The 19,298-nt window shown below is 37.8% G+C and overlaps 2 protein-coding genes across 3 annotated transcripts; both read left to right on the forward strand.

The window, feature by feature from the left end:
- Positions 1-546: 546 nt before the first annotated feature.
- On the forward strand, positions 547-7,775 carry LOC110787606 (transmembrane 9 superfamily member 1). Its single transcript, XM_021992229.2, has 12 exons — positions 547-878; positions 2,612-2,804; positions 2,936-3,040; positions 3,223-3,240; positions 3,330-3,427; positions 3,536-3,688; positions 3,957-4,091; positions 4,175-4,341; positions 4,691-4,785; positions 4,971-5,344; positions 6,748-7,021; positions 7,307-7,775. Exons 1-12 carry the CDS (start codon positions 783-785, stop codon positions 7,372-7,374), a joined length of 1,776 nt encoding a protein of 591 aa, XP_021847921.1. The 5' UTR covers positions 547-782; the 3' UTR covers positions 7,375-7,775.
- Positions 7,776-11,285: 3,510 nt separating this feature from the next.
- On the forward strand, positions 11,286-18,789 carry LOC110787607 (transcription factor bHLH81). Of its 2 annotated transcripts, none has more exons than XM_021992230.2 (5): positions 11,286-11,934; positions 12,189-12,329; positions 12,451-12,516; positions 17,897-17,965; positions 18,179-18,789. In XM_021992230.2, exons 1-5 carry the CDS (start codon positions 11,413-11,415, stop codon positions 18,224-18,226), a joined length of 846 nt encoding a protein of 281 aa, XP_021847922.1. In that variant the 5' UTR covers positions 11,286-11,412; the 3' UTR covers positions 18,227-18,789. The 2 variants fall into 2 exon arrangements, with proteins under 2 accessions (XP_021847922.1, XP_056693383.1); XM_056837405.1 differs by having other exon boundaries at positions 11,306-11,934; positions 17,855-17,965.
- The last annotated feature ends 509 nt before the right edge of the window (positions 18,790-19,298 follow it).

Raw genomic sequence — 19,298 nt, forward strand, 5'->3', positions numbered from 1 at the left:
AAGTTTTAGGTTGTAATTAAGAAAAAATAGAAATTTGAGGTTGTAACCCGTAAAGTGCTAAGTTTGTTAGGTTATATTTAACAAAATTTTCAAATTCTACTATTGATTATGTAAGTTAATTCAGAGTAGTCTTCTTAATTATTACTCAGTAATAATACTCCGTTAATCTCTTCGTATTTAATTAAAATATACACTTTGACCGACACATAACTTTAGAAAAGTGTGTTCAATTTATTAAAATAAGATAAAAATGGGATAGTAAGTGAATTTATTTATTGTAGTAAAAAGATGATGTGAGTAAGTGTGAGGAACATAAAAATGAGGGACCATGACATATAAAAAAGAAAGTGCATTAATTAAACATTCGATTATAGAAAATATATTTTTTAATTAAATACGGAGAGAATAAACATTTTTAATTAGCAGATCGAAAGAGCGGATTCTGAGAGTGTCTCCTACCAATTTCTCTTCCAAAATTGGAAAAAAAGAAAATCCGATTAGAATAATCCCATTAGAAAGAAGTTTAGAGATAAAAGTAAAAGTAAAAGTCTGGACATGAAATAGGTCAATCTCGGCGAGCACATGATTTTCTCTCTCTTCTTCATCTTCCATTTCCAGATACGTCAGGGAAGGAGAGAGCACTGTCTCTGACTTCATGTAAACCCAAAAAATACCCATCTAAATGCCATTAATTTGACCTTGATTTCCTCTGTTTTTCCTTTCAATTTCACAGCCTCTGAAGATCCCCACCGTTGATTTTGGTTTGATCTCTCTCCTCAGCCATGCCCACTACCGCACGATCCATCTTCACCTTCCTCATCTTCTTCACTTTCTCTTTCTTCTCTTCACCATCTTTCGCTTCTGAGTCAGATCACAAGGTTGGTACTCCTTCGCTTTCCTCACTCCAATTCTCCTTGTAATTGAAATTAAATAAAAACTTGATTTTTTTGATATGGAGTTAATTTGATTTGTTTTTCTGGCATGGGTTTTACTTGATCTTTTCTTTTGATGTTCGATTGAGCTTCGATTGTTTACCTCCAACTGGGTTTTATCTATAGATCTCAACTTTTTGCTGCTTCTGTGTTTGTTCTTGCTGATGTAGATTAGAATTATGTTCTATTGTAGGGTTTATGTAAATTTAGTATTTGTTTTGATTGCATTAGTGTTTTGTTGGATTTATAGATACCCATTTAGCTTTAATGAAAAATTATTGAAAGAATTTGGGTTAGAGTCTTTGGAATTTGGGTTAGAATCTTGTAGATGTTAAGCTGTTAAGATGTTAAAATTCCATTCCAGAATTGAGACGATTATAGCTTCCTGTCTTTCACCAAAATCAATTCTGGCATGGAATTTTATGCTTTTGTGTAGTATGTCATGTGTTCGGTCCACAAGATTGATCTAGAGCTATCTCTCGTGGAAACTATGTGGTTGGTGCCAGTAGTTTAGCCCTTGATTTGATTTAGATGTGTTCAAGCATTTGGGAGAATGTTTAATTAATACGGAGTAGCTTCTTGAGGGCTGGGGAACAAAATGAGTTTTTTACCAGTGGTTCGGAAGTAGACTAGTGCATTCAATCTCGGTCTGCATTGTAAAGGTTTCTCGGATTATCATGAGCGCGCTATTTGGCCATGACATTCAAAACATATCCGCAGTGCTCACGTAAGTGGTTCAGCCATTTTATCACAATGGTTAGACTGGTTACCTCATCAGAGATTCAAACCCTGGGGGGGGGGGGGGAGTGTGTGATGGGGTTCATAGAATTATTTGGTTCTTTGAATCATTATGAAGATAGAGTGTAAGACGGGGGAGAGGCTGAGAGCCTTCTTACCTTGTAAATGGTTAAATGCATATTCTGGGTGTGGAAAGTGGATATTTGAAAATTTTAATCCTTCACCTTTCTGTATTCTATGTGTGCTTGGGAACACTGAAAAGGTCATTTTCAGCGGCAGAATTATTTTGTTTTACAAAATCTAACTTCTCCCTGTTCTTATCATGATTATGTATTTGGTAATGGTCCGGAGGGCAGAGAAGGACCGACTGAGACATGGAAGCGTAGTGTTGCCAATCACATGAAAGAAATCATTAATACAGATTCTTGATCTTTTAAATTGTGCAGTGATCCTTTGTTAACGAAGTTGATGAGAGGTTACCTGGAAAATCTTCCATATAGGATAACTCAACTACAATAAAGTAGGAGAGCTTATTTTAATTTCCCATAAATTATTTCTTTTATGTTCAGTGTCCTTCACAGTCTGGAGTTGCAGATATTTGTAAACCTATTGCTTGATAGTTGATACCATGAAAAGCTGAAAAATATTTCTAATTATGCGTTCATGTTAAAGTCATTCGGCCAATTGTGGATTAAATTAATTGATTCTGCATGTTAGTTATGAGCTATATTTATTTGGCACCATGAACCTTTGCTGTTTACTAGGGTCAGGTCTTCTATGTCTTCCTTATTTTTGTGTGCCTCAGCATGAGACAACACCAACGCTCAATTTCTCTTATGTCACTGTATCAGTAGTCTGTACTCATGTCGTGTCTTTTCCGTGTACTTGTGTTTCTGTATCTCATTGAGAAGTTGATGTGCCTTTTTTCTTTGTTCTTGTAGTATGAGCCAGATGAGCAGGTAGTTTTGTGGGTGAACAAAGTTGGTCCATACAACAACCCGCAAGAAACCTACAATTACTTCAGCCTTCCATTTTGCCATCCACAGGGCAAGGTTGCCCACAGGTGGGGTGGTCTGGGTGAGGTTCTCGGTGGCAATGAACTTGTGGACAGCGGAATTGATTTTAAATTTCGCAGTATGTATACTTCCTGAAGACTAGATGTTAATTTTGATGCTTTTTTCTGTGGTTTCCTCTCTCTTATCCATGATTGGATGTCCTTGTTAGAAGCAGCAAGTTCTGATATCAATAGCATTTCCTTTTGGCAGAGAATGTTGACAGGACTTCCATATGTGAACTTGAACTTGACCAGTATAAAGCTACACGATTCAGAGACGCAATCGAGAATTCATACTGGTTCGAGTTGTTCATTGGTATGCTAATTATTAAATTTACACTAAAATTGTAGCATTATATTTTTTATATTTTTTTCCATCTATGCAACACAATGACATTTTCCCTTGGAGTTTGATACCTCCTCAGCTATATTAGCTTAAACTCTATGCTGACATTTTGCTTTCTCTTTGGTGGTACGTGGCTGCTCAATGCATCTCAGATGACTTACCTCTGTGGGGTATGTCTCCTTAATATCTTTATTTTCAGCTGCAATTGTAGAATGGTACTTTCTTTAAGCTTCTGTTTATCTGATTATTTTGTATGTAGGTTTTGTGGGAGAGCTTCGTTATGACAAAAATGGCGAGAATGCTAAGCACGTACTGTACACACATAGAAACTTCATCATCAAATATAATGGGAACCATGTAAACTAATTCCTGATCTTCCTTGATCGCTGTTTCCTATTTTTATTTCTCATTTTAGTTTTTTCGAGTCATTTTTTTAAAAAAAATTTAAAACTCCAATATGTGCAGATCATCCATGTTAATCTTACCCAAGATGGTGCTAAGGCAGTAGAAGACGGGAAGGTGTATGACATGACATATTCTGTTAAATGGATGCCAACAGATGTCACCTTCGGCAGGCGTTTTGATGTCTACTTGGATTACCCCTTTTTTGAGCACCAGGTTCTTTTTTCAACCTTTTTTGAACAACAGTATATATTTTCCAAACTAGAAAATGGAAATATGTAAGGGCAGTTAGCTTATATTGTAATGTACATGGGTTTAACCAAATACAGAAGTCGTATTTCCTTAGATCTTAATAATGACGAGATTTTAATGTCTTGTGAATTTCTTTTTTCTTGGAAAACCCGATAAGATTGTCACCCACCCCCCACGTAATAAAAAAGGAACAGAACACTTTTCCTTAAGAAGGATGCTTTTCTTGTTGCAGATTCATTGGTTCTCCATTTTCAATTCCTTCATGATGGTCATTTTCCTGACTGGTCTGGTTTCAATGATATTGATGAGGACTCTTAGGAACGATTATGCCAAGTATGCAAGGGAAGATGATGACTTGGAAAGCTTGGTAAGACTTCTGTTATTTTAGGTGATTTTATGTGCTCCAACCATTGGGGTCATACTAAAGCCTAATATACTATGGTTCATCAGGAAAGGGATGTCAGTGAAGAGTCCGGCTGGAAACTTGTTCATGGAGATGTTTTCCGGCCTCCTCGCTACCTAGCTCTGCTTACAGCTGTCATTGGTACTGGAGCTCAAATGGCAACTCTTATTCTCCTTGTCATCCTTTTGGCAATTTTCGGAACGTTGTATATTGGGTATGTTGATGCGAGATTTTATGTGCAGAACTCTACCTCTGAAATTACTCTATGTAGCAAGATTCCGCTGATCATTTAGAATCTTATGCCTAATAGGCAAATAGTACTTGATTGCGTTTTCCTCAATCAGCATTCCCTCATTTTCATGACTGATACTGTGTGATAAATTTTCCCGAACGGTGAACATCCTTGTATACTTAGTGAAGACTTGTATGTTTGAAATGTAATGCCTTCCTAAATATGTCCCTTGTTTTCGTAGTGAAGGTCCTTAGATAGGGATTTCTTATTCCTTTTTTATTCAATCCTAACAATTTAGAAAAATAATTTCTGAATGTGCTTTGTCTTACAGGAGGGGAGCTATTGTCACGACTTTCATTGTATGTTATGCCTTGACATCTTTCATATCAGGTTATGTCAGTGGTGGAATGTATTCACGTAATGGCGGTATGTTGCAGACCATGCCAGACTTTTTCCTTTTCCTTTTTGTGTGTGCGAGGGAAGTGGGGGGGGGGGGGGGGTTGGGGGATTGCATTCTTGCAGTCACTGTTGTTTTTCTTCTAGCAGTTTTTGCTTATTCTTAGCTGTGTTATATTAAGGTTACTGATGACTCCCTTTCGCTTATGCTTCAGGTAAAAACTGGATAAAGGCAATGATTCTCACTGCTTCCCTTTTCCCGTTTATGTGCTTTGGGATTGGATTCATTTTGAACACGATCGCTATATTTTATGGATCTCTAGCTGCTATTCCTTTTGGGACTATTGTAGTAGTATTTGTCATTTGGGCTTTTATCTCCTTCCCACTTGCACTTCTTGGGACAGTTGTTGGAAGAAACTGGAATGGTGCACCTAATAATCCATGCCGTGTGAAGACTATTCCCCGACCTATTCCAGAAAAGAAATGGTATCTAACACCATCAGTAATATCACTAATGGGGGGATTGCTTCCCTTTGGAAGTATTTTCATTGAGATGTATTTTGTGTTCACCTCTTTCTGGAATTACAAGGTAAATGCTCATATTTTCCTCATTTTGTCTTTGAAGTCTTAAACATGTTCTGACCTCATGTTTTTTGAGATACCCTGGGCTGTTATAGGCTTCGTTGTATAACATTTTGTGTTAATACTATTGAAGTTTGGCAAGGGATATGTTATTCACTTTCTTTTCCTGTCATTTTTTTTTTTGCTTGCATGTCATTTGTTCTGTTGTATGCTTCATGGGCATGGAATTCTGGGGATCATGTTTCTTGGGGGAGGGTTTTACTGATTGGTAATTGGTATGCATGTCAAGGAAAGGGAAAGGGAAAGGGTTTCTAAACCCTCTGTTGGTTTTTGGTTGGGAATTAATTACAACCGTTGTTGCTTCCGTTGCAATGCCGCTTCATAGAGGTTTTTATGGTAATATTTGACATTTTGACCACCTAACGCCATAGTTCTATTGTGGACAAAAGGGAGGGTGGCTGGTGGATTTTGGTCTACGTAGTGAGTCGGGGAAGACAGGTCAAGTTTGTGGAGTTTTGGAAGATGGAGTAGGGGGCTAGGGCCTAGGGGCAAAGAGGTCTCTGGCATTGGTCTTGGCTCTGGTGATGGTGGTGTTAGGTTGATGGTGCCAGCAGTGGGGTTAGAATGTGAGGTGGAGTTAGCATGGTGGTTATGGAAGCAATCAAGGTTTGTCATGCCTTAAGAGAGTGTAGTAAGAGTGAGAAAATTCTAGTGGAAGTACCAACTACCAAGTCCTGGGAACATCATCTGGGGCCTTCTTTGGCCACCAAAATTCTTAGGTTGTTGGATTTGGCAGTAAAATTCAGATTCAGAGATGCTTTGGCCATATCTGGCCACCAAAGGTTGGAATCCTGTCAGCAGTTAAACTAAATGTTGAGATAGACCCAAAGGTTGTGGTGATATGTTGTATTAGGTGTTGGTGACATCTGGTGATTGTATTTTTATTTATATATATATATTTTTTTTTAAGATCGGCTCAAATGTACATTAATTGAAATTAAGTTTACAAACATAAGCTACCAGGGAATTTAGATCCCTTACATAACACAAACTACTAGAACAAGCTACACTAGCTCTTACAAACCAAATTAAACCAAAGCAACATAAACTTGTAATCTGCACCCTCAGGAAACATTGGTTGTTGGAACCATTTATCATGTGACTTCAGAACTGCACCCTGTAGAAGACTTTTACCTGTACTTTCCATGTTCAGAAGTCGACAGTTGTTTGTAGTAACAAGGGCGGAAAACCTGTAGACACATTGGTGATAACCAGGTGATTGTGATGGGGGCTCTATACACTAGGTTTCATTTTATGGTGCTTTTTATTCTGACTTTTATAGTAGTGAACTAGTGATTTTTATCATGTATGTTGACCCTTTCTTATGGTTGGTTCTGATGTCCCTTTCAGGTGTACTATGTTTACGGGTTCATGCTGCTTGTGTTTCTGATTCTGATCATTGTCACTGTTTGTGTGACAATCGTGGGAGCATATTTCTTGCTGAATGCTGAGAACTATCATTGGCAGTGGACTTCATTCTTCTCTGCTGCATCCACTGCGATATATGTGTTCCTGTATTCTATATATTACTATCATGTCAAGACCAAGATGTCAGGCTTTTTTCAACTCAGCTTTTATTTTGGCTATACAATGATGTTCTGTCTTGGTTTGGGGATTCTTTGCGGTAAGTTCATGCTAACATTCTTGAAAATGCATTCAATTCTTCCATCCTAAAATCTGTAGATACTGCTACTGGATAAAGAATGTTATTTTAACTCCCTGAATTTGCAAAACTTTCCGAGGAAGGAAATTGAAGTTAATGTTTGAGAGTTCATCTTAAAAATGCACGTGGCATCTCATCATCTTGAGAAGCGGCAATGATGCAACTATAAGATGATTGTATTTAGTCATCCTTTGAAATTTGCTTTTATTATTTTCTGTGTGTTATTAACTTGTTTGTCAATGTCAGGAGCGGTTGGGTACCTGGGTTCCAATCTTTTTGTACGAAGGATTTACAGGAACATCAAGTGTGATTAGTGAAGTGCAAGGTTGGTTAATCTTTTGTATTGAATGAATCACTCTGTTAGGGGAAGGGATCCTGTCTCAGATGAACCCCGTAATAGGTGGGAAGGTGGTCAGACGAAGAAACGCTCAGTTGAGAATAGTCTAGTTGATAGACAAGTACAAGATTTGTGGGAATGTGCAATTTTGTTGGGTTCTCTAGATATCCAACATTTCCATGTAATTTTTAGTTCAAATACTGGGATGAGATTAGTGCCACCGATTTTCACGTTGCTAGCTCTGAAATTGATACTTCTCTTTTTTCACATTTACTGTAGTTCTAGGGCTTAAAGTAGCAGGTGCTGTTATAACTGGAGAATGATTTCTAGTTCTGCAATTTTTGGATTTTCATTGTTATATACGAATATTACTGCCTACTACTAGTCTACTACTACTACTACTACTACTACTACTACTCATAGGTGTGACTCGCCAGCGCTGGCACTCATGTTGAATGATGGTTATTGTTGTGTATTTCCGTTGCACAAATCTGGATATTTTGTTGAGGGTAGGGGGTGAAAATCTGGAAATGTACTTACAGAATGGGGATAGGGATAAAGATAAAAAATTGGACAAGGATAGGGAATTCATTGATTTTATCCCTATTCCTTGTTTGGCATGGTAGTGAAAATGTATTGGGATAAAACACCAAATTCCTATATTGCCCCTTATTCATTTGATATTTGATACCCATCCAACTTCAGTAAATATTTCTTTCTTTCTCCTCCAATTCAACTTCTCTACATTTCTGTAATTCATGAACCCATATCAACACTTTATTTTTATCTTCTCCATATCAACACTTTTTTTTTTATCTTCTCCAAATCCCCTTTTGATTTGACCTAGGAGAGAGAAAGGAGAAGAATAGAAGAAGGTAGAGAACAATGAACGGTGGCGATGGAGGTGGTGGTGGCAAAGTTTCCGGCGTTGGACCACCGTCATCTTCGGTCTTCGGTGAAAGAGCAGCCGGTGAAGAAGTTTAGGAAGGTGACAATTCTTGATTTTTGTTATTGATTTTAAAAGATTAATTTAATTACAAGATCAAGGTTTGGATTTTTAAAAAGATTTTTGTTATTGAGTAGCTTTTTGGGATTAATATGAGCAATTAGAAGTTAATGGTTACTTGCTTATGGCTTCCGGCAAGTTGATGTTGGCGGTGAAATGCAAGATTGAGTTGTAAGTTGTTGCAGCATGGGAAAAAAAGAAGCGGGAATACAGGGAAGTGGAAGACTGGAAGGAAATCTCATCAATGACATAATTGTATTTTCACATTGCAAGGAGAAATCTCTTCTCTAATACCTGCCCCCAACCAGGTACAGAATCAGGGGGATAAGGGAACATTTAATTCCTATCCCTGTCCTCGTGAAAAAATTAATCCCTGTAAACAAACAAGGGATAAGAGGGTGAAGGGATAAAATATCCTTATCCCCACTCTTTATCCCTCTAAACAAACAAGCCCTGAGTGCCATTTTCGCCTAATTGCATGATAAAGTATACAAGAAAATGAGTCTACTTTATGTGCCTAATCGAAGTGTTTGCCAAACAAATGACTTGCATTCTGAACTAAAAGTGAAAACAATGAATAATTGATTTTTTTTTGTGTGTGTGGCAATTAAGGAATTTTATTACCAAAAGGGGAAGAAAAGAAGGCAACAGCCCAATTACAAGCTCAAATCTAACCGAAAATCACAAAGCTCAGTATTATTAGTTATAGTGTTCAAACGCGTAAGTTTGCCATGCATTACTATATCCAATTTAGCAAACGTATTTCATCGTCTGTTTCAAAGGTAAAAAGTCCAAAATCACTATTTGAGTCATTTAGTGTCAATTCTCAATCCGACTCATTAAACTCGATTGGTTTGTTCGATTGTTTAAAATTCGAACCGTTTAGAACCCATGAACTAGAATCCGAAATCCGATCAGATCCGATCCGATTATATCCACCAGATTCCGACCCAACCCGTTAAAGACTGATCTGTGACAATCGGAATTCGTTTTATCCAAATCGAAACCATCTGAACCGTTTCCAATCTATGATACATGTAATCCGAACCGTTTAACCCGTGACTCGTTTAATCTGAATTGTTTCAATTTGTGACCCGTTTAATCCGAACCAATTTCAATCCCGAACCAGTTTAACCCGAACCTACACGATCATATAGTTATACAATTATGTAGTTATATATTTATTCTTGTATAGTTATAGTCTTACAAAGTTTTAGATTGAACTGGCTATCATCATCAATCCATTACTTATTATTAGTTTGTTAAAGTAATCACATGTATACGTTATACTTTTTAATTCGTTACAAATCATACTCGTTAATTATTACTTTATTAGTTAAGTACTAAAATTTTCGTTAATACGACGTAATAAACTTTATTAGTTATTAGTTCACGATTAACTCGATCCGATAAGAACCCGAACCGATATGACCCTGAATCCGATGTAACCTGACTAAATCCGTTTCAATCCGACCCGTTTCAGTCTGCTCCCCAATTATCCGATTCGATATCAATTCGACCCAATATAAAACTGAACCTGAACCCATTATAATGCGACTAAACCTGTTAATAATCCGTCATGTTCCAACACGATCCTATCCGACCCAACCTGAAAACAATCTGACCCGTTTACAACCCGATCCGATATGAACCAGTTCATAAAAATCCGACCCGATCCGTTCCGTTAAGTTTTAAACCCGATATGATCCGACCCGATAGCCAAATAATTAAATCTGTTCCAACCGAGTTCGTTTCAACCCAAATCCCGATAAATCCGACCCAAACCCGATCCATTAATCCAATGTGACACTCCTAAACATTACATTTTTTTAATAAATACACGGAAATATGTATGGAATTCTTTTCTTTGTATGCTACGCACTCGCATTTATTTGTGAGGCACATGTACACAATTATTGCTATAACGCTATAAGTCGAATTCAAAGGCATACGTTTTACATACACACATTACTCATCTCCACCGGTTTTGGACTTTGGCATAATCATTATCTAATGACCTACCTCTCTAGCTCTTGCATAATCCAATCATGATTTTTATTCTACATACCGTACACAATACACATATTGATCATGCTCCATTCTCATACGTAGTATAGTATTTTGACGTCGTCTCCAACAATTTGGCATAATCATTATCTAACGAGTAACGACCTACCTCTCTAGCTCTTACATAACCTGGTCATGATTTTCATCCTACATACCATACACAGCACACATATTGACTATGCTCCATTCTTATACGCAATACTTTATTTCGACGCGTGAAATGCAGACGCAACTTCTATTTATAATCGAAGAGTATAATAATCACCATTCACCAGTACTAAAGATGGCTATGGGCCGGGCCAGAAACCCGACCGGAAAAACCCGTCCCGGACTGAGCACGAAAAAAGCCCGGCCCGACACGGGCACGAAATCATAGCCATGGGCCTTAATGTTTTGGAAAAAGCACGACAAGGCACGACACGACTCGACCCTACACGACAAAGCAAGCTAAATTTAGTAAAATTAGCCTTAGACACAACGGCCCGATCCGGCACGAAAACATGTGGGCTCGGGCCGGGTCTGGGCATTGTTTTGAACTTTTGGCCTGAGCCGGCCCACATGTGAGCCTGTCAGGCCCGGCCCATGTGCTCAGCCCGAAGCACGGCCCACGGCCATCTTTGGTCCAGTACCACATAGGATGAGGACATTCGCGCCTCACTTAGCTTACAAACGATTGGTACGTGAAATGAACGCTTACGAATCGTAAAGCATCTAACTGTTGGATCTCCTAAAGCACAAGATCAACTCGTTGTCCTTTTTCCCTCCCAAAACGGTAACGTTTATCTCTCACGCGCCAGACCACACCCTCTTATCCTTTTTAATTTATTTAAAAAGAAAAAAAAAACAGAGGCAAGCAAGTGGGCTTCTCACTGTACCCAAAAGCTACTGACTTTGAGGTAGACAGAGAAAGTATCTATAGAGAGAGAAAGCAGAGGAATAAAGATGCAGGACACAGCTGGTGGCGGCGGTGGTACTGCTGGTGGTGGAGGTGGAAGCGAGCTGACTCGAGCGAGTGGACTTGCTCGATTCCGGTCAGTTCCGGCAACCTGGTTAGACGCCCTCCTTGAAGATGATGACTCGCTTAAGCTCTCGGGCCCACACAATACCCACCAAGGTGGGCTTACCCAGCTCTTGACCGCCGGTACTACGACTTCAGCTGGTGGGACGGGCTCGGTACCGGCGTCTCGGCCTGCTCCTTCTTACATCTCTGCTGCTGCTGATCCGGGTTTCTTTGAAGGCGGTGGTGGGGCCCAACCGCCGGGCAATACGGTGGCTTTTCAGAGGATGAACAGCTCTCCGGCGGAGTTCTTGAGTGCAAATATTGATGGTTATTTTTCAAGCTTTGGGATTCCTTCAAACTATGATTTTGGAGGAGGAGGATCTTCTGTTGATGTTTCATCTTCTGGTAAAAGGTTGAGGGACAATGATTCTGAGCAACACTCTCCTAATTTCTCATCTCAAAGGGTACATATTTTATCTCTCCTCTTTTACCTATTGTTAATAGATTCAAGTGGGATTTATTTATGCAATGACTTTTATTTTGGGTTGGATCAAGTGGGTATTTTTTAAACTGGCAGTTGGGTTGTGGAATTTTGTGATTTTATGAAATTTGACTTTAGGGGATTATTTAGAAAGGGTGTTTTTAGTGAATTGGTTTGATTGGTGGATTGAAGTTATTGAAATTTGACAATTGGATAGTTTTTGTTTGAGAATTGCAGAGAGGGGATCACAGTGGCCAATTGAGTACAGCAAGTAGCTTGGTTGAGATGGAAATGGAGAAGCTATTGGAGGATTCAGTACCCTGTAGGGTTCGGGCGAAACGGGGTTGTGCCACCCATCCTCGTAGCATTGCTGAGAGGGTAAGATATTGATTGCCATCTTTTCAATTGGATGGTTTGTGATTTATATGAAGCTCCATAAGTATTGTTGATGGTTGGGGGACTTGGGAGCTAAATGTTTGTTTTTTCCCGATTGGTTTAGGTTCGAAGGACGAGAATCAGTGATCGGATAAGGAAGCTTCAAGAGCTAGTTCCAAACATGGATAAGGTATGTTTCAGTTTTGATATGATTCAGAAAATGCGAACTCTATTTTGTTGTGTGTTTGTTGATTTGATCACATTGTTTGTAATCATATGTTTGTGCTTCAGGCTCTAATCCCATTGTGCATATAGATTGTTGCTTTGCTTTTATTATGTAAGTTAAAGGGGAATGTTGTTAATAGTGTCAGTGGCAGTAAATTGTCAAAATGCTTTACTAATGAAGTGATTTGATTCATGCAACATGTTTACAATCTTGCTTTGGATCCTGATACCTAATCATTATATTGATATGCTTGTGAAGGTCGTGATGGTCTAAACTCCTTGTTTTAATGAAATACTGTCCGCCTTTCGTAGTTTCCTTAGACTGCTACTTCCAACTGTTTTACTGAGCTTTCCTGTCCATGTCTGGAAAAAAAGGATGATGTAAACTGAAATTTGCCAGTTGCTGATATTTTGGGATTTTGTTATAATTTCCTACGTTATTGTGTTATCCTATATTCTATGTGACTTTTTCTCGTAAGAATGATCAATTTAATAATGTTCATTTTGTTCGCTTGCAACTGTGCAAGCTAATGACAAAACTATGCATATTATGCATGCGAAGAGCTTCCTTTCAAATGCAATTTCTAACTGCGGTTCAGAAATGTCATGTAGATTTCTGTGAGTCTAAAGGCCTTTCTCCTTGATTAGACTAGTGGCCTGGATTTGGATATTCTATATCCCGCCTTTTTGGGGTCTTCAGCAGCAGTATTAGTTGCATTAGAGAAGGTAGGGCCAGCATGCTCTGCACTAATGACCATGGGCTTGCTTGGATCTTGGACTGTTTTCCCCTTCTCTTGTCTCCAGTTAAATGGAGAAGTCATTTGCCTTTGGTGCTTTTCTCGGCATTCTCCTTTTGGCTGGTTCTCCTAGCTTTGATTTACACATCTTGCTTTGGGTTCGAAACTTGGCAATAGAAATTTGGAAGTGACTGCTGTCTCATTGTAAATATTATAGGCTATGTTACTCGGACTCTTCATTTCACCTCAAGGACCTGTGTTGGATCCTCAATACTCGGATATGGGTCCGGTACTCGGACACTTCTTTTTTGGCCAAAATCATGAATACTTTCACAAAATAGCCGAGTCGGGCAGTTGGACACATACCTAAATCGGATACCTACCCATGCCGGACACAAGTACCCAATCTGAGTAACATAGATTATACATGTAACTAATTTTAAGGGTACTGGACTACTGGAGATAGGTCATAGGCCTGAACAGTTTTTCAGATAGTGATATAGCAGAAATATTTCAAACTTTCTAGTATCAGGCCATAGGCCACGTTGCTCACAGGAAAGTGGAGGACGGTTCTCATCATATTTGACTCTATTTCAGTAAGGATTATTTATTTGTTTTAATTGTTTTTTCCGTCAGTGTTACCGGGGGAAGAAAATACAACTATCAAAATAACAACCATTAATTTCCGGAGATATTTTCTTACGAAGTTAGGTAAGAAGATTCCTGCCAATGGAGGGGTTTATGGAGGCCCGAACGTATTTTCCTTACCGCTATGTGAGGGCGCGTAACTCTAAGCTTAAGATATGTATTTCACTTAATATCTGAGACTGCGGGTTTTAAGTCAGAAAAGTTAATTTTTTTTTCTCTTTTCTTTTTTGCATTTTTAGTATATTACCTTTCTATGTAAGCAAGCTTTAAAGTTTAGTTTTCACCTGATAACTGAGGCAGCAGGGTTTTGAGTTTAAAGGAGTAATGAATTATTAAAAAAAAATGTCCCCCTTTTTAGCATATTGGCTTTCTTTTGTAGAGTAAGCCTTAAGCCATGTTTTTCACTTGATGTCTGAGACAGCAGGTTGTAACTTTCTTTGATCGAGGGTTCATGTACCCAATATTCATTTGGTGATAGATTTTGGTCTTCTTTTGATGGCAGAGAAAGAAAGTCATAATGTGATCTTATTGGGCTTGAGGTCTTCTAAAGTTCTATAACTTCTTATCCACGAATCCGTTCTTATTATGATTTGACTCATTCATAAAGCATCAATTTAAGTCCTCAGATTATTTGGCAAGCATGGTGGAAGAGTATCAATAGTTCATGAAATACTCGCTCAAAAAGAAAAATGGAGAAGGGAAGGTTTCATGAAAGCATTTGTGTCCGCGTCTGAGCCAGTAGCCGAGGCCTGTATATATCAACGATGATATGCAGGGTTTTTTTGTGGTGGAAAGTGTCGGCGTAATTGAGCATCAGATTGCTACTCATTGTCCTTTTAGTATGATGATTTGCAAGTGTAATTAACCTTGACTCCTTGAGGATCACAGCTGTCCTTTTTTTTTTATTGGGGTGCATTTGTGGCAAGAGCACATCTTTCAACTTGAAGATCTTAGGTTCTCGGTGCTAGCAAATAGTCACTAATCCGAAATATATAGAAATAAAGCTTTAATTAAGAGCAGGGCTACATTTCATGAGTGTGTTATGTTAATTGGAAGTTGAAAAGGAGCTGGCTGAAATGAAGGTAAGTTAAATGACAACTTAGGTTGGCATTTGTTGCAAGCTCACCATGAAAAGGCTATTAGTATTACTTAATAGTGGTTTTATTTAGGGGTCAGTCTTTGAGGACACTATCCTAGATTCCCAGTTAGTGACTTAGTGTAGCTTTCCTTGTGACCAAATATACAGAATCTAAATGCTAAAGGATAATAGGAAGTTCTGAGTTTCAAGTCTTAGCAGGCGATTGAGAATATGAGCACCTGATATACCTTCAAACCCTAACAAACCTTGTTGACCATCCGTCAATCTCTCTGATCAGCCGATATACTCGTTTCTTTCAGGTAACAGAACTTTAGACCTAATATTGAGCCATCAACCAACAAAAGAACATAGTGACTCGTTTGACATTTGTTTCTTACAGAGGGACTCCTCTGACACAGTTGTACTTGTACCTGATGGGAAATTACAGATTCACAAGTCAGAAAGAAAGTAGATCGAGCCTTTCACAGAAAAAGTGAAAGGGATGAAGGTACTATTGTGCTAGACATAAGAAATTGGTGAGGATAAGTGAAAAAAAAAAAAAAGTTCGAGAGAGGGCAGGACATCATTCAAAGAATAAAAAAGAGAAGCATTCATTTGGAGAGAGATTACTTTTTTAATTGAGCAACGGGTTGTTCTTTCTTCTTTGAAGTAACTTATTGCTTCAGACTTCAGAGTTGTGTGCACACTCTAATAGAGCTTAGGGGAAAGATCTTGTGTTTGTTGGGAAAGCTTGTTGCTGAATGTGCTTCTTACTTTCTTATTAGAAGTTTCAAATTTAAATGTACAGACATGCTTCTTCTCAAACTTTGGTAGAGATAGATGATGAAGTCCTAGCTAATAGACTCCTTAAATGATGAACAATGTGTTGGTTTGAGTTTTCAAAAATCAGTTGGTACTTGGTATGCAACTGGGCTTAGCGTTTTAATGTCAATGTACATAGCTTAGAAGCGTCGGTGAGATTGAGCATCTGATTGTTGCTTTAAGGTTCTTTATGTATTGCACTGGTGCAGTTTGAAATTCAAATCTCGAGGAACATGGTTATAGGTATAAAACTTACAAATGATAAAGATTTCAGATTTTCATATCGTTATGTTGGAAACTGTTCTTTTTAACACTCCGTAATTCATGTTTACATGAGAGAAGTTTCTTCTTTCACAAAACTAATAAATCTGCAAACTGTCTTCACAGAATGCATGGTCAAAACTTCAAAATCTGTTTGCTATGTATGTTGCAATTCTAGAGGTTGTATGGTCAATGTGCTTCCTAGATGGTTTATGCCTAGTGTGCTATTTGATTATGAAAGTGAAGGTTGGGTCTGACCAGCAACAGTAACTTAGGTTTTCAATTGCTGTTACTATAGTCAAGTAGGCAGATTAGATATTTCTTGTACTTTTATCATTTGATTATCTTTTTTATGTGTGACAACACATTTGCATGGAGTTGTAGTGGTATGATTACAATCGTGTGGAATCCAAATTTGACATCTCTAATGTTATCTTTTCTCTGGCTTTGCCACTTCTCTCAACACCTTGTCTTCTGGAAAATAATCTGGTTATTAGCAATTTGTAATCTAATAAATGGTGCAAGCAAAGGTTTTGCTTGAACAGTTTCTAATTCAAGAAGATCCAATTGTCTTGTTAATAGCTTCTGTGGTAATGCAGTTGATGCTTGCATGACTGTGTGCCATTCACATTCCCCATTCCCCTTAACCCATGAAAATGTGTTAGGTCAATTTGTTAGGAACTACTTTCATAATTTTTTTTGGAAACAACCTTAAGTGAAATTTTCGGTGCACAAAACTTACCCTTTTGCCTGTATAGTGTATTCAGTGAAAAGGCCAGAATTTCCCATTATTTTTTTGGCAATGATCATGGTGTGAGACACATGTTTCATTTCTGTCTCTTTCTCTCGTTGCTCTTCCTAAAAACTCCCCACTAAACCTTTTTTGGTTGTAAGGCTTCGACCTTAGGAACTGGGTGGGGTTCTCTAACCACCTCAGCCCCCTAACTTCACAACAACTGAAACTATCATAAAAGGCCATTTCAAACAAAAATTACTTGATTATTTCCTCACAAAATGATTTTTCAAGGCAGTGTCTGACAAGCGCTCCTTTGCTATGCGATTGAGTGACATCCTCTTGCTATCTTTAACTCCTTGTACTCTGATTCTTTATTGCTGATATTTTATATAAAATACGCCTATATAGTGGTTTAGAATATAACCTTGCTGGTTTCTGACTGACTGAGCAAATTCATAAATGTTTATTTTTTCACATAATCTGTTTAATAGTGGTACAAGTGTATAACAGTTTCTGATAGATATTATGAGGCTACAAGTTCTATATTTTCTCTCATCGAGAATTAATGGATAAGGTTGAACTGAGAACTGTCACATACTATCATAGTTATTTTGTGGAGAACAAAGTGGATTGAACAACTAGCACTTCAGATATTTTCAATTATACTGATATATGGTCTACTGCTTTTATAGTACGTAATACCATCATCCATATCAACATATACCCGGTAATATATCTCGAGATAGATCTAGTTGTAGCCAATGTTTGTGCTTTGGCTGTATTCTGTAAGAAATCAAGGTCCATGCATTATCGCTGAAGCTTGTTTTTTTTTTTTTAAATATTTATTTTAATTAGAGAGCTTTAAATCTTCTATGCCCTCTTGTTTTCTTTTCACTGTCTTCCTTCCAAGAAGATCAAAGAAGAATCATTTGTTTGATCACAGTTGTGCTCTTTCTTGTGTGTGCATGATCTATACTCTCCTTTATTTTTGTTCTTGACACTTTTCTGAAGCTCTTTTCAGAGTTTTGGCTTCCCCGTCTCTGATACACTATCTTCTTGGCAGCAAACAAATACTGCAGACATGTTAGAAGAGGCTGTGGAATATGTGAAGAATCTGCAAAAGCAGATACAGGTATGTTAACTATTGTCATTTTACTCTGCACTTGGACAGCCTGGGAAAAGGCTTGATTGAGCATTGATGTTCTTAATTGTTGGAAAAAAAGTACGGAGTATTTTCCCTTGCTCTTACATCTGTAAAATTACTGAAATTCACAAATTAAAGAAACAAATTTGTTCATCCTCGTTATAACTCGTTTCACTTGACCAACAACTTCGCATCTGACAGGAACTTACAGAGCAACAGAAGAAATGCAAATGTGTTGCCAAAAGCTGACTCTGAAAGAAGAAAATTAGGCTGCTTCGTTTTTTTGTTAGTGTACACCAAGTTATGATGTATCTCCAAGGTTATCAATGGTATTATATTGCTGCTATATATTTGCAAGAAATTAAGCACTGTGCACAGGATTTACCATATAGCCATGAAATACGTGTTGAAGTTGCTCAAGGAAAACCGAGCCTCATAACTAGTGTCGAGTATCATTGGCGAAGCGCCCCCACAATTTTTATGGTGGCGACCCTTCCCGTGTTGTATAATTTGCTTAGTAAGATTGTACTTGTAGTATGCTGTACACAAACTCTAGTGTAGTATTGTAGGAAATTATTTAAGTTTGGGGTTTATGTTACTATAATTTTGCACTGCACATATGTATGTAGAAGCCACCCAAATGGAAATTAGATAGAAACATTGTATAACATTGTTATGGCTCGCTCGGTTATTATGTAGGTGGAGATAATTTAATCTAATAATCTTTTGGCCTGTCAAGGCCAATGTAAGTTACTAAGCCATGTTTGGCAATTGGAGATTTGTTATTAGTTGCTGGTTTGACTTGCTGGATATATTGCTTGTTTGTGTAATTTTTTTTTTTTTGGTAAATAGATGATACGGAGTTGTTTATTTGTACTATAATTACTAGGTAATAACCGATAAAACATTGAAGTAACTAATTTTGCATCGATTTATATTCTCTTAATGAAATTTTAAAATTGTAGAACTTGAAAAGGCAATGAACTCGGTTGATTAAGCATTGATGAAAGGAAATGTTATGAATGCTAATAGTTTTAGTTAGTTGGTTATAGAAGATTATTTTTAAGTTTAGTTGCAACCTATATGCAACTTAACTACGTTAATTATGTACACAAAAGAGTTCCTATTAGCTCCTAAATATGTACAAAGTACAAGCAAATCAGTGATCTACCCTAAGTCTACAGAATCAACTGAAGGCTAGACAATGCAAGCCCGCGCATCTTCTAAAGTTAGATCACATCCCTAGCGGAGAGATGGCTCAAATTCAAAACTTGATTAACAAGAGTCAGCTTCAGTCATAGACCACCCTTGATATATGTTG

The sequence above is a fragment of the Spinacia oleracea genome, chromosome 2 (assembly GCF_020520425.1).
Source record: "Spinacia oleracea cultivar Varoflay chromosome 2, BTI_SOV_V1, whole genome shotgun sequence".
Taxonomy (NCBI): domain Eukaryota; kingdom Viridiplantae; phylum Streptophyta; class Magnoliopsida; order Caryophyllales; family Amaranthaceae; genus Spinacia; species Spinacia oleracea.

Coding starts and splice junctions, on each gene's coding strand:
- LOC110787606 (XM_021992229.2), top strand. CDS start 783: ATGCCCACTACCGCACGATCCATCTTCACCTTCCTCATCTTCTTCACT. Junction 3,689..3,956: donor ACCCCTTTTTTGAGCACCAG/GTTCTTTTTTCA, acceptor TTCTTGTTGCAG/ATTCATTGGTTCTCCATTTT. Junction 7,022..7,306: donor TGGTTTGGGGATTCTTTGCG/GTAAGTTCATGC, acceptor TGTCAATGTCAG/GAGCGGTTGGGTACCTGGGT.
- LOC110787607 (XM_056837405.1), top strand. CDS start 11,413: ATGCAGGACACAGCTGGTGGCGGCGGTGGTACTGCTGGTGGTGGAGGT. Junction 11,935..12,188: donor CTAATTTCTCATCTCAAAGG/GTACATATTTTA, acceptor TGAGAATTGCAG/AGAGGGGATCACAGTGGCCA. Junction 17,966..18,178: donor ATCTGCAAAAGCAGATACAG/GTATGTTAACTA, acceptor CGCATCTGACAG/GAACTTACAGAGCAACAGAA.